The following is a 13,411-nucleotide window of genomic DNA, read 5'->3' on the forward strand; positions in this document are numbered from 1 at the left end:
TTCGACGTCTTGATGTCCGATGATGATGAGATTGGACAAATATTTAATCAAGTCTTGACAACTTCGTTTGCCCGTGGCGAGACTCTCTCTCAATTGGTTCGTTAGCCCTTTGCCGTGACCTCCTTGACAGAAGGAGGAACACACTCTGAGCAGAGCCTTTCGTTACGCTCGATTGGAATGTTGGCCATAATTAAGCCGATATACTGCGAGCGAGCGTGAAGAGGGTGGGAAGAACCAGTTAGCGAGTCAATCTCCACGCGCTGGCACCAAATACAGCTGCGTTCCCACCGCAAGTTTAGCGATCGTGGCACGCTGACAACACTGTCTTTCGCGATCCTTTGAGGGTAATTTTGCAAATTGAGCCGATGAAAAATGATGATTTGAGTGCTATTGTTGCATTTCCGGTCGTGAAAACATGGACACTTGCATTTCACGATTATTAATGAAAGGTGGGTGATTGGAACTTTTTTCTCTTTCATTTTCAATACTTTGTTGCACGTAATCTTCGGGGCCTTTTATCCTAAGGTTCGGCAATTTATCGCTCCTACCTTTATCTCAATGATACGAAAAGTATTTCAACTAAATGAATCTTTTATCCCAGCATCCCTTCTGTCAGAGCACCAAAAGTCACCAAATTGTGTGACTTCGCCGAAGGTGAGCGGTATGCCATTAAAGAGGACCCCCGAAAATTTATGGCCCTCGGACGTGAGGTGAAATCTAGGAACGACCTTTTATTGCACCTCTCTCTCACAGATATCCGAATCCCAAGATTCTCTATCATGAGAAGAGGGCCAAAAAGGCAAACACACGGTCGCAGGATAGTCCGAAAATTAACACGTTTCCAGCTCATTTTGTTCTCCTACCTTCAAAATTTTAACAAAAGAAACCAAAACGAACAGGAAACCCTCCCCAAATAATGATGACTGGACTTTTCGGTAACTTTTGACTGAACCCTCTTGGAGAGATAAGACAAGAGAAAAACATGCGCTCCTGTTTCGCACAAAGAACCCCGGACCAAGTCAGAAAGTCATGTTCCCCGAAAACCTAACCTAGAAAAAAAGAGAGAGAAGGAGAGGAAAAAATATGACACCCAGATTTGCACCAATCCATCTTGCTTATTTTCCCGTTTTGCGCACTCACCGCAAAACTCTCAGGTTCTGAAAACGCACACACTCAATCATCGTTCCCGAAGTTAAGTCAAGTTAAAAGAGCCAGGGAACCAGAGTGAAAAAACGAACAATTTAATTATTCCTGGAAGGTTGAAATTATGACATTTTCCTGCGATGCGACGCGCTCGCTTGAAAGTCTCCGACTTTCTTGCCGGTGCAAGCAAGCAAGCCGTTCCCACGCGCAAACGTCAAAAATGTCTTGCAGGGAGAGTAAATGTCACGCTACCCAATAACAAACGATTGAGGTCTCAATTTGCATAAGCCATTGACGTTTGGCAACGAGTGCATGCAATTAGGCTCAGTGCGAGTGCGAGGTTGTCAAAAAAGAGAGGGACGCTCGAGCAGTTGCGTGAACGCGCACCACTTAAGCATTCCTCGGCCGGCATAATGATGTTTGGGTTAGGAAAGGTGCTTTGAGTTTTATTTTGTGATTTGGATGTGTGAGGAGTCCAAAGTTGGCAGCACTGAAGGAACAAAAGAATAAGTTGACATTTCATAGCTACCTTGAAGAAGTCTTCAAAGAGAGTCGAAACGCTGGGAAATGAGATGAAGTTTACCAGATGTCTCGCAATCACGTGAGACACTCTCCAAACTTACAAGCTGTAAACGCTCCAAATTTATCGCCCCAAAAGCTGTCCCCAGTGGTGTCGTCTTCCCACCACAAATCACGGGACCGGAAAAGTACGCCAAAATAAATCACATTCGTGCGGACCGTACGTCGATCCGGTGATGTCCAAACGGGAAGTACACCCCAAAACGGTCGAGATTCGACGCACGCACACACACGTGAGTAGGCAAACATATAAATCTAATCTAATTTAATCTATTTGTCATTCCATTACTTTTTTTTCGGCCGCTGACTCGATTTCCTGTCCCTGGGGGCCTCCAAAACCGCCGAAATTGGATCCGTTTCGTCGTTTTGTCTAGTAGCATGAGGTGCCGAGAACACGAAGCTACTCCATTAGCCAAAAAACGACGACGACGAACGAACGCGACGCACCCGTTAAACGACAAGATAATTTAATTTTAACGTGTGCGCTCCAAGAGATGGAACGGACGGGTGGGGGACAGACTTTCTTTTTTGGCACTTTGTTCAGGGAAGTCCCTTAAAAGGAAATCAACAGGCCTGCGGCGAACGTCGAGACGACCCCAGGGGGACCGCCGAAAAAAAAGGGTATTAAACGGGAAACATAGCCTCAATTAACCGAAACTACTCTTTGGACCAGGTTAAATCTTTCGCACCATCTCCAGCGGGCGCGCAACGCTGCACGACCAGAACGATAAGAGCACAAGAAGAAGCGCCCCTGACAGTTGAACGATAAAAACGTTAATTATCTGACTACAAGATTAAACATTTCAATTAAATTATAAAATCGATATAGCAGAGCGCGCGCGGACTCTCTCACCAAGTAGCCTTCGCGTTTTTTCGGACCACTCTTCGGCGCAGGCCGGCCGGCGATGGAAGGCGTGAGAGCCTCACGAAGAAGCTGCAGGCTCTCGACGAAGGAGGCGGTGAAAAAAGCGGTCCGAGAAGGAGCGCGCTCGGCAAAACAATGATGGCCGCCAAAGTCGCGAGCAGTCGACGACTGCGGGAGGGAAAAAAGGCAAAGCCTTTCGAGAGCAGAAGAAAAAAAAAGTGCCAAGCATTTGGCGAGATCTCACAAGATATGATTTCTTTTCTTGTGCCCGAAGGGCACACGTTCCCGCGACCACCCCCGGAACCACCGTCGTCCCTGGAAAGTGTCCAGCGATGGACCCCAGAGTACGTCATTTGCAAAAGCAGGGTAAACATGGGGAGAAAGAGGCCAAGAAAAACGCATAAAGCTAAATTTAATGACTTAATTATCATTTTTCGAGTATGCGCGCGTCCCCGCGATCTACTTTACCGACCTGCGCCGTTGAGTGTCCTGCTGCGATTAATGGGTTCGAATCCCGCATCCGAGAGATGCTTGCGTCTTCGCAGTCGTTTCTTGTAATCATTACGACGCGAATGATGGCTCAATTATTTTAATTGGAATTTTGAATTTAAATCAACCAGGGTTCGTGTAGTTGTTAAGGGGGGCTGATGCGGTGGAGAAATTACGCACACTCGAGAGACCCCGGCGCAAAAAACCGGCTGCCATCCTGCCCGGTAAAGAAGATTGATGGAAAGGTTAATGACAATATAACCATGCGGAGTGTTTTTTCGCCTGTTTTCCGATCCTGTTTTATGTGTGTTTATGTGCGTCGAGGGGCCCACCGCCGCGTGTTTACAAGCACTTTTTGACAAGCCGAAAAAAATATGGCGACCGCGCGCGCAAGTGTCGGTAATTATTTTATTGGTAGCAGGTTTTTTTTTTCCAGTGCGGTCGACCTTTATTGGGGTGGGCTTCGCCGGGTACAATAAAGTTGTTTCCGTTTTTGGGGGCAGCTTTATTGGTCCATCCCCCCCACCTCCACGCTCAAACAGCCTCGCCAAAGGATGGAATTTATTTGACAGATATCGATGCCGAACGCCTTTTTGAGGTGCCGAGGAACGTAAATTGCCGGATAATTTGCACCTTTCCTAGGGAGAGGCCACTCCTGGCATTGAACGTGGGGTCATAATTTACAGTAATTTGTTCAAGTTTGCCCGGGGTACCTTTCACCTTAAAGATACCTTGGTTAATAGTTTTCGCAACCATTCTTTTTGTCTTGATCGCTTCCAAAAGGCGTTTCCAGGGCTAAAGCATGAATAAATTGTATTAAACAGGCATATTTTTTTTGATGTCGAAAAGAAAAAAAATGCGGATTCCACTGGAATCCCACCTTTTTCTAACGATCGTGATGATTATTTTGGATTTGGATTTTCCTCGGGATTTACAATTTTGTTAAACATTTCGACTGTGTGTTATCCAAATGCATTCATAGAATTTTATTCCAAGATTAATTAATAAAAGGTAGGAATGTTAACTATCAATGAGAAACGAATTCCTCTACAATTATACTGTCGCCCAATTCCAGGCTCTGAAAGTCGGTCCTTTTGTCTTTTTACCGATCCCATAATTGCAGTGCCCGACACCCTTATTATCGCAGGTCACACTCATTAATGGCAAAGATCTTCATATTCTCATTCGACCCTTAGCATGATGAACGCATGTGCGAGAACCCAACAAAAAACACAAAACACTCGCGGTGCGGAGTGTTCCGCGGGGAACCCAAACTTTGGGTGAGATTTATTGACATGTGAACTGTCAGCGCGAGTGATTTGTGAAAGGAAAACAACGCATCCGCACTGATGCTGGTCGGAAATTGGAGACGGCGCGCCAAGTGTGCAGGTAGAAATGGTGGTGCATTATCGCCGGAGAGAGATGGAGAGCGAAAAAACGTGATAATTTCTCGATTTTCCTCAATGAAAGACGTCGTTTCCGATCATTGAGACGGTGGTATTGTGTTTTACCATCGAGCATGCACCAGCTCATCAAAACAATAACAATGAAATTTAATACCCCGAGCATTACGCTCCTAGCTTGTTTAAATTTAACCGTTTGGATACCAATGGTCTTAACCTATTCAGTATCAATATCAGAATTCTAAACGTCAAAATCACGCCAAGATCATTCAAATGGTAGAAATTCGCTTAAAAAAATTTTATAACGTATTTTTAAGATCGCTTTATTAATGTGGGAATATACAAAAATCAACTTTGAAGTTGGTAAATTTCCTCTGGCCTTTGCAGGGCTAATCCGGACAGCTTGCACCAGACACACGCACTTGTTCGCCACATGATCGTCAGAGAATTCCTTCCCCCAGAGTCTCCTGCTGATGCTCGGGGTTCTCTTGTTGTTTTCTTGAATTTTCTCCCTTTATTATTGCTGCTATTATTGCCCAAAGTTCTATGCGCAGAAGGGAAGAGAGAAAGAAATCAAACACAATTTCTCGTGTTCCTTATTCATACCCCGGGTTCCTGGCCCTGAACGTCACGCTAGGAGTTTTTACGGGGAATTCTCACCCCGGGAGATGTTTGTTTTCCTTTTGACCTTCTGTTCCGTTGTGCTGTCGTCCTTCTCGTGACAGAAGAATTTCTGGTCCCCTCGGGCTTCGAAGATGCTGCCGATCATAGCTGTGAAATTAACTAATCACACACGCACGTAACCTACAATCGTTGGTCCTTTCTCCGGCCGAGAATATTCGGGCGAAAGGTGGGAACCTGCTGCGCGGCTCCCAAGCTGATTAATGTTACGTGTTGACATCGATTAATAGTGCACCCAGAAGTACCTGCCCTTCGAACATAAAAAAAGTCTTTGACATTTGACACTACCGACGAATTTCGAGGGAACCTCTTTAGTTTCGCTCCATTTGAGGGGAAAATTCCCTTGTTGCGTCGAATTTCAGCCGAGTTTTCCACAGGCCGTTCTTCGTCAACTGTCAAAGGGAACGGTTTTCCAAATTGGCCAAGTTGCTCAATACTAGGTAGGAAAACCAAAATGGCGGCCTAGATACCAATCGAGCAAGCTGTGAAATCCAACACTTGTAAAAGCGTTCACCTCTTTCACCATTCTGTTGCCGCGACGTTCTCCGGATGTAAACAAACAAATGTCAACGGGCGGGTTGACGCTCCTCAAATTTTCCTATGCCGTCAAGGCAGACATTGTAGAGTGCGTGCGCGTGTCTCGCATTGTTTCCGCCTGTCTAACAGGAAATTTTCAGGTCGCCCCCGGCGGCCCGCTACTGATGGTGTTAAATTTAGATAGTCGACAAACAGACATCAAGGTGGGAACCTTCTAACAGGGGGAATCAGTCTTGGCGTGACCTGCGTGTGAGACTTTGCTGACTGATTTTGCCTTTTGAGTCGTTTTCTGCTAATTGTTGCTTATTCATATCCAAGCTGGGAGCAATCTGTGAGCATTAAAATGTCACGGTTTATCGATAAAGGTGGGACTTATTTGTTCATCTATTTAGATTTCTTCCATTAATTGTATCTAACATTCGATGACTTTCTATTATCAAGGTTAACAAAAAGGTGGGATACTTCTCTTTAAATTATTCAACAGTCCGAATAACCGTGGCAAACTCCTTCCAACGCAACTCGCGAGGCCTTTTGGTGCCAAAAGTTTCTTCTCCTTCGTAGCCAGTTTCGTTCCGGTCAACGGACTCGGTCGAAATTTCCACCGAAATCGTTATCCTGCGGCTGCGCAGCAAATCGGCTTAAAACGGTCCCACCCGTCACCGTCTGCGACGCTACACGCCCCGTTCGGAGTCCTTTAGAACCCGCAAAGTGTTGAGTGCGGTCTCTTCGGAGCTGCTTCTGCTCCTCTCCGGGGTGAAAGTATCGAATTTCCTCCCCGACCGGGCAACAGAACCGACTGCTCGGCGACCGTAAGTCATGCAGAACCTAACCTCGAAACAATGTGGCATCGCGCGCACCGACAAACCGCTTCGCTTATGGTCTCTGGGTGCCAACCAACCCAGAAGTGTGTAAACCACAAAGGCGAGTAATTAATTAATTTATGAATTACTCCGGCTGCCGGGTACAAAACGGTTCGCGCGGCTCCGCTACGCCACCGTCGCGGTGCTAAATTGTCCGTGAAAAGTGCTGGTCGCAGGCCAGAAAAATGCTGCTCAAATCTGCGGACCGCGGGGGTGCACGAGATTCCAAATGCGCGAAACCTATTTGCTGACAGCTCTCCGTTAAATGATGGAGCCATAATGGTTGCACAGCGCCAATTAGCGGCGTTAGTGAGCTACGATTCCCACCTTTTTTGCTAGATATCTTGATTTGGAACCATATTTTTCTTGCTGATATTGACAGTCAATTAACGAAGATGCTCTCCAAGTTATCTAATGATAATAATAGCATTTTTATTTTTATTTGCCGTAATGAACATTTGCCCTGACTCAGAGGTGTGATCACGCTCACATCTTTTTGCAAGCATCTTGACACACATTTCGCCACCAATGTAAACACACATCGCGCTGTCAAACTTTGCTGCGATTTCGGTTGATTTGACCGGAAGTGTGTCAAAACTAAACCGAAAAATACACACCGGCCGTGTTTGGTTTTCCGACTTGTTTTGCTTGCCAACAGATGTTCACGCCCTGTTGTTGACGTTCACGGATCATCTTCCTCTCGGAGAGACAAGAATAAGCAATCGAATCAACTAGGCTGGACAGCGCGCAGTGGCGCGGGGTGCGAAATTGAAGGATTTTTTAAAAGAGAAAGTTTGTGTGTCTGGTGAGAAAACAAAGTCGGTAATTAAAATGCGGTCCGCAGGAGTGACAGCTCGGGGTGAAAACAAAAACAACCAAAGGGCGTTGCAGACAGTTTCCTCTTTCACGTTCATATCCGAGAAAGAGCGCAAAGTTGGTTGGTGGAAGCAAATTTCGTTTCGACTGTTTTTATTCTGTTAATTAAGATTTAAAAGAACATGTTGATTTATGATAATATAAAACACACCGGAGGCGATGGCAGTTGTGGGGCAGGAAGAGCCCGAAATCCAGACTGCCATGGGCAGAGAGTCCGTGCCAGAAGCTAGCGCGTCGTACAAGCGCGAGCTCAAGTTTTGCCGCAGAGAACCGGGAAAGGTTTAATTTCATAATTCCAAGAAAAACAGCACATGAACTCTCGTGCCTTGGCGAACCCGTCTCCAGAATCTCAGGAGTCGTTGACGACGACGACGACGAGGCAAAGACGTCGTTGTTTTATGCTAATGTCATACCGATAGCTCCCCCCGCTCTTCGCCGTCACTGCGCAGTGCTGTCACATTGGGTTTTGTTTCACGGTTTCGACGGATAAGTAGTAGTAGGCCTTGCCCGGGGTTTACTCCTGGCTGCATCCGCGCGCGAGTGGAGTAATTTATAGCTGGGAAGGGAAAATTCACACATCATAGCAGTCTGGGTCTGGAGCTGGGGAACCAGGGAGGTGGATTTATAGGGATCATAGCTCATAAACCTTTTCCCAAGCTGCAAGGTTCCCGATGGGAAAACTCGTGGCGAGGTCAATCACGCGCGCGAGGGGGACTCAAAAGCCGAGGTGACAGTTTGAGATTATCCGATCGAGATCTCTCTCTCTCTCTCTTCGGGTACGGAGACAGTTTTAGGTTAGAGGATTATGATGGAATAGTTTGGGGGGCAATTAACGAGCCGATTTATGGTGGGAACGGTAGTTAAACGTGACCTCAGGGCAATTCTAGCAGCCAGTATGGCTTCTTCGGTAATATTGACAGAATTTTCACCGCTGCATTGTCGAGTTTATCAAACCAGCGGTGGGATTGGCATTGAAATCAACTTCGTTGAACCCAGTCTTTGACAGTTTTTTGGTTAAGATTCTTTAATAAAAGGTGGAAACAAGAAAAAAACTGAATTTGCCCAAAATTGATCTACAAAAGCCGGGAAGCAAACAAATCAATCAAATATTGATTACATGAATCATTAAATTTATAGCAAACTTTCGTACCTTGTAATTGCGCACATTTTCACAAGCAGATTCCCGCGCCAGAGTTGCACCTAATTGTTCCTAATTGTATCATTACCGCTTCGTTCATTTCCCTTTTCCCACCGGGTTAATTTCCGCAATCAGAAACCACATTCTGGCTCAATTATGAGGCTTCTTGCTCGCGCGTAAACCCATCAAAACCCGCTTTTGCAGCCCCGTTGGTTGTTGTTTTTTGCTGGCTGCCCCTCAATTTTGCCGTGCCATGTCGGGTGAAACTAATAAATTCATAATTGAATATCATTAAACGCATTTTAACACAAAAACCGAGTGCGTTTTTACGACCCGCCCGGCCAGAGTGCAGCAGTTGCAACCTGATGTACCGACGACTGCCGAGCAGCGTTTTTACGTTTTATGACAGTCGTTTCTTGGCTTTAATCATCATTTGCGGATTATTAGCTCCCCCTTGCGAAAATAATAAAAATGAAAAATACACGACGCCGAAAAAAGGTATCCTCTCTTCCCAGCGTTCCCGAACGCGTTCAGTCCAGGCTCAACGTGTATTGTGAAAGGTGCGCACCACTAAACGTGTGCAACGAGCTCAATTTTTATATCTTTTGGAAAATTTACTATCGGATTGCGCTCGGGAAAGGATTCGGGGCACCGGCGATCCGATGCACGAGGGAAGAGGCAAAGTCATTGAGATCATAAAAACTGTCTATTTATTTATAAATACAGTGCAAGTCGCGAGAGCATTTGCTCTCCTTTTCCGGACTCTTAACCGGCGAAAGAGGCGAAAATTGTGGTGAATTTTTCATCAGGGCTGGTCAATATTTTACGACTGCTTTCAAGTCGTTCCCATCTTTTTTTATGAACCTTGGATTATGATTGGAGATTCGCGTTGATAAAAGTCACAAATAAATTAATACGTAATTCGCACAGGTTGGACTTGATTATCAGAAGCTTTCGTTGAGCTCTAATATGACTTGTTTGATTTGAGGTCGCTGAACTCGAAATTGATTTTGGAAACAAGATAATAAAATCCCACCTTTATATATTCATCTTAAAACTTCCTTATCACTGTACACATTTGTGAAATCATGAATGTAAAATCAAATAAAAAGCGTAATTGCAGATACAATTTCATATTACAATTTTCGAGGTTTACAAATAAAAGGTGGGAAATATTGAGAAACAATCCAAATCATTCAATTCAGTCATTGACTTGTTTTAGCAAAACATCAGTGCAGTAATTAACCTAAGCTGAAATATATATATGCTAGTTTGACAGCTGTCTTCCAACAAGATTCCTCAATAAAAGGTGGGACCATTAAGCGTTCCGCGTTGCTCCGCATCCGATCGCGATCCAGAAAAGAGTTGGTGCCCCTGTAAAACCGCTCGCACATGTTTAATTAGATTTTATTATTGTTGCACTCGCGATGTCGTCGCCATCGACGGCCGCCGTTTGTTACCGCAGTCAATAACTGACAGTCGAACTCTCGACTAGCGTCGCGCCTTCCCGTATTGCTCATCGTCAAGGGGGTTTTCGAGCTAGGAAGCCGAGGCAAACCTTTTCCTCTCGTTAGCTTTATTGTTATGAGCTGTTTGTGGCCGCATTCCTCAAACAAGTCAAATTTAGCAGCTCCAGAAGCGTTGAATACGAAGAGCGACGCCGAGCTGGTGGGTTCACAGATCAATTCGAGAATCTGTTAGTACACAATTCTTTTCGGGGTCGGACCGTCGGCCATGTAGGAAACGGGGACGATGAAATCTTGGAATATGTTTTGAAATTGAAATAAATGGGTTTGCGCAAGAGTCGTTGATGACTGGTAGTTGCTAAGACTTTGCGTAAACCGATGGAGGTATAGTTGTAGAATTGCATTTTCTTGCTTTTGCAATGATTTTATGCCAGATGCCATAATGACAGATGAGGAGTTTTCAGTGACAACGTCCGCCAGTCTAAATTTTTACTGCATTGAACATTTTATCGTGACATTTTCGAGACATTGACAGGACAACGATCGGATACTAAACTTTTTTGATTACTTTCTGCCCCTGATCGCCTTAATGTCCCATACGCATATTCATCGTTTTTGAGTTATTGGTGCAGTTTGGTTCAAAATCGTGTGCTATTTCGAAAGAGCTACAACATGCAGTACTTTGTTCAAGAAATCAGGAGGAAATCCAGTTTTTTCGCGAAAAGTTAACACGTAGCCTTATGTATGGGACAAATTTCAAATACCCCTGACTCAAGGCGGTTTCAAAAACACCCAAAAAGCAAAAACTGGAAATTTGGTTTATTGGACCTTTTCAAAAAAAAAATCCAGATATGCGTTTTTCTCAGCTTGCTGTTTTTGCATATGGGACATGTATAGCTTACTTTAAATGTTAATCATTGTACTTATTTAGAGATCAAAACCCTTAAAAATCCCATCTTTTATTGAGAAAACAATCTTGGTTGTAAAAGGAAAGGCAATCTGAAGTAGTAGGACATGATTAAAGTGCATGAATTATGATACTGAAGATTTACAATGATTTATGATTCCCCACCTTTTATGTAAACCTTGAGCTTCCCTTCACAATTTGAAATTGTTACAACAATTACGTAAAAAAAAAATGATTTCACAAACATGTTCGAAATAAATGTGAATTTTGAAATCATTCATCCATTTTCTGGATAAATGTTCAAAGGTGGGACAGATTTTCAGTGGTTTTTGACAAATTGACAATTTGAAGTGGAGGGGCCAAGGGGCCAGACACTATTCTAAGTTTTTTAGAGTTTCATATAGCTACAAGTTTTAATAGTTTGTGCAGGTTTTTACAGGATAAACGGTCGCAGAAAATGAATGTTTGTGTGCTATAAATTTTAAACCAAAGTTACGGAAGCATGTTTTCTCGCATTTTAATATTGAATATACCAACTTTTTATCGCTAATAAATCAAATCGTCCTCTTTTAAAGCGTTTTAATTTCTACAGCAAATCGCTCAACATCACTTAAACTAGATTAAAAATAACCCACTCTCCTCAAATTTACGCTATAAAATCCCCTCCAAAAAGACTCCAAATTCATTCAGTCCAGCTCTTTGAATCTATTTAGAATCCAATCAAATTTTTTATGTCTCCGCGCGCCGTCGTCAATGACTATATCTAAATTGGAGGTACCTTTTTCTTTACAAGTCCGTCGAGATTGGCCCAAACGGTTCATCAACCCAACCGTCCTCTTCGTCACTTCGTCGGATCGTAAAAAAAAATCGAGCAATCTGCGCGCAAGTTCCCGCGAGGGGTCAGCCAAAATCTACCCAACTCGCGTCGCTCTCAAGAGTGACGACGGCAAAGTGTGGTAGGCACTTTTTGCCGTCGTTAAATCTACGTTTTATGACGGGTTTTGTGTTAAGGGAAGGAGGAAAAAAAACGTGCGAAACACATGTTTTTTGCGCGCGTCCGACTTGCGCACCCCTCGGTAGTTGTTACACTCTAAAATGGTTTTATGACAGTGTCTTTGGACTTACCCATGGGACGTTGAATGGTGGTAGGACGGGGGTCCTGTTGGATCCCAAAGGCTGTACCGGCCATCGTGAGCCGACCGTTGGTCCACCGACGGAAGCTGTGAATGGAAGGCCACGAATGCCGACGGAAGCTGCAGCGGGCTGTATCCGGCGCCGGCTCCGTTCGCGGCGGCCGCAGCCGCAGCCAATCCGTGTGACGCAGCCAGCCCGGGATGGTGGTGAGCTGCCGCGGCCAGTGGATGGCCATGGTGATGGAACGGATGAACCTGCATGTGCTCGTGGAAAGTCTCTTTCTCCGGCATCGTGACAGTTGTAAACAAACAGCGTTACACACTCAAAATTAACCCGGCAGATCTTGATCGCAGCACCCTAAACCGTTCTCGGTTCTTCACTCATCCATCTTCATTTTGTTGGTTTTCCGAAGGTCCTTTTATCCTTAAAGAGACAGTGCAGTGGCCCTGCCGAGCGGTTATCGTTAAAATTCTCCCTCAAATATACGCACACGAACAGCAGGATCAGGTAATATATCCATTCATTTCTCGGAAAACGAAAAAAATCCTCTCGTTTTCTTCTCTTCTTTTACTCCTTCGTGTTCCCAAAAGGTCACCAAAACTCTGCGTGCTGCGTACGCAATACGCTTCACTCAATCATTCGCTCAACTCTGAACACAACGAAATTCACAACGAATCGCACTATTCAAACAATAGAAACCGAACTTTGACGTTCGACGAGAACGAATCGCGACGAAACGCACTTGCCGTCGGCACTTGCACACGATCGCGCACACAATAGGCGTTCTCTCTCGTCGTCCTCCGCGGAGCCAATCAAATCAATTAGTGCCAATCATGATCCAAGCTGGCGACGCGACGACAGGCTACTAATTGAACCACTTTGCGTACACTTCATCAGCGCCTGCTATACTATTGTTTACCACAATACAAACGAAACCAAAAAAAAATCGCACTGCTCGCGATCACGATCGACTCGGGCGCAAACAAACGAGGGACGGGAACGTGCTCTCGTTCGGGACTTCTCCGCACAGACTGTGAGAAGATCGCGCCGGAATCCGGCCAACAATTTTTGGTCAGAAGAAAGACCGCGCGCGGAGAGACGGAGAGAATGGTTTGAAAATTGAGCAGCAGCAGGGCCCGCGCTGCCATAATGAAGTGATCTTCTCCGGTGTGTGGCAGCACACGATCACGATCACCGTCGGTCGTGCAAGTTGCGGGAGGAGGACGAAAGGAGAGCGCAAGAGGATTGTGGCGGAGCACCATGCAGGATGGAGAATGGACAGAAGAGAGAAAGGAACATAGCGGAGAGAATCATGGCCGTGACGACGACAAGA

The 13,411-nt window shown here is 45.0% G+C and overlaps 1 protein-coding gene across 1 annotated transcript in view; it reads right to left on the minus strand.

Annotated features, from left to right (window-relative positions):
* LOC6031627 (transcriptional activator cubitus interruptus) overlaps positions 1 to 13,100 on the minus strand; it is a 71,710-nt gene extending 58,610 nt beyond the window's left edge. The window contains 1 exon segment of the mRNA XM_038256789.1: positions 12,070 to 13,100. Coding sequence (XP_038112717.1) covers positions 12,070 to 12,368 — 299 coding nt within the window. The 5' untranslated portion in view covers positions 12,369 to 13,100.
* Positions 13,101 to 13,411: the final 311 nt, after the last annotated feature.

Source organism: Culex quinquefasciatus, chromosome 1 (genome assembly GCF_015732765.1).
Source record: "Culex quinquefasciatus strain JHB chromosome 1, VPISU_Cqui_1.0_pri_paternal, whole genome shotgun sequence".
Lineage (NCBI taxonomy): Eukaryota > Metazoa > Arthropoda > Insecta > Diptera > Culicidae > Culex > Culex quinquefasciatus.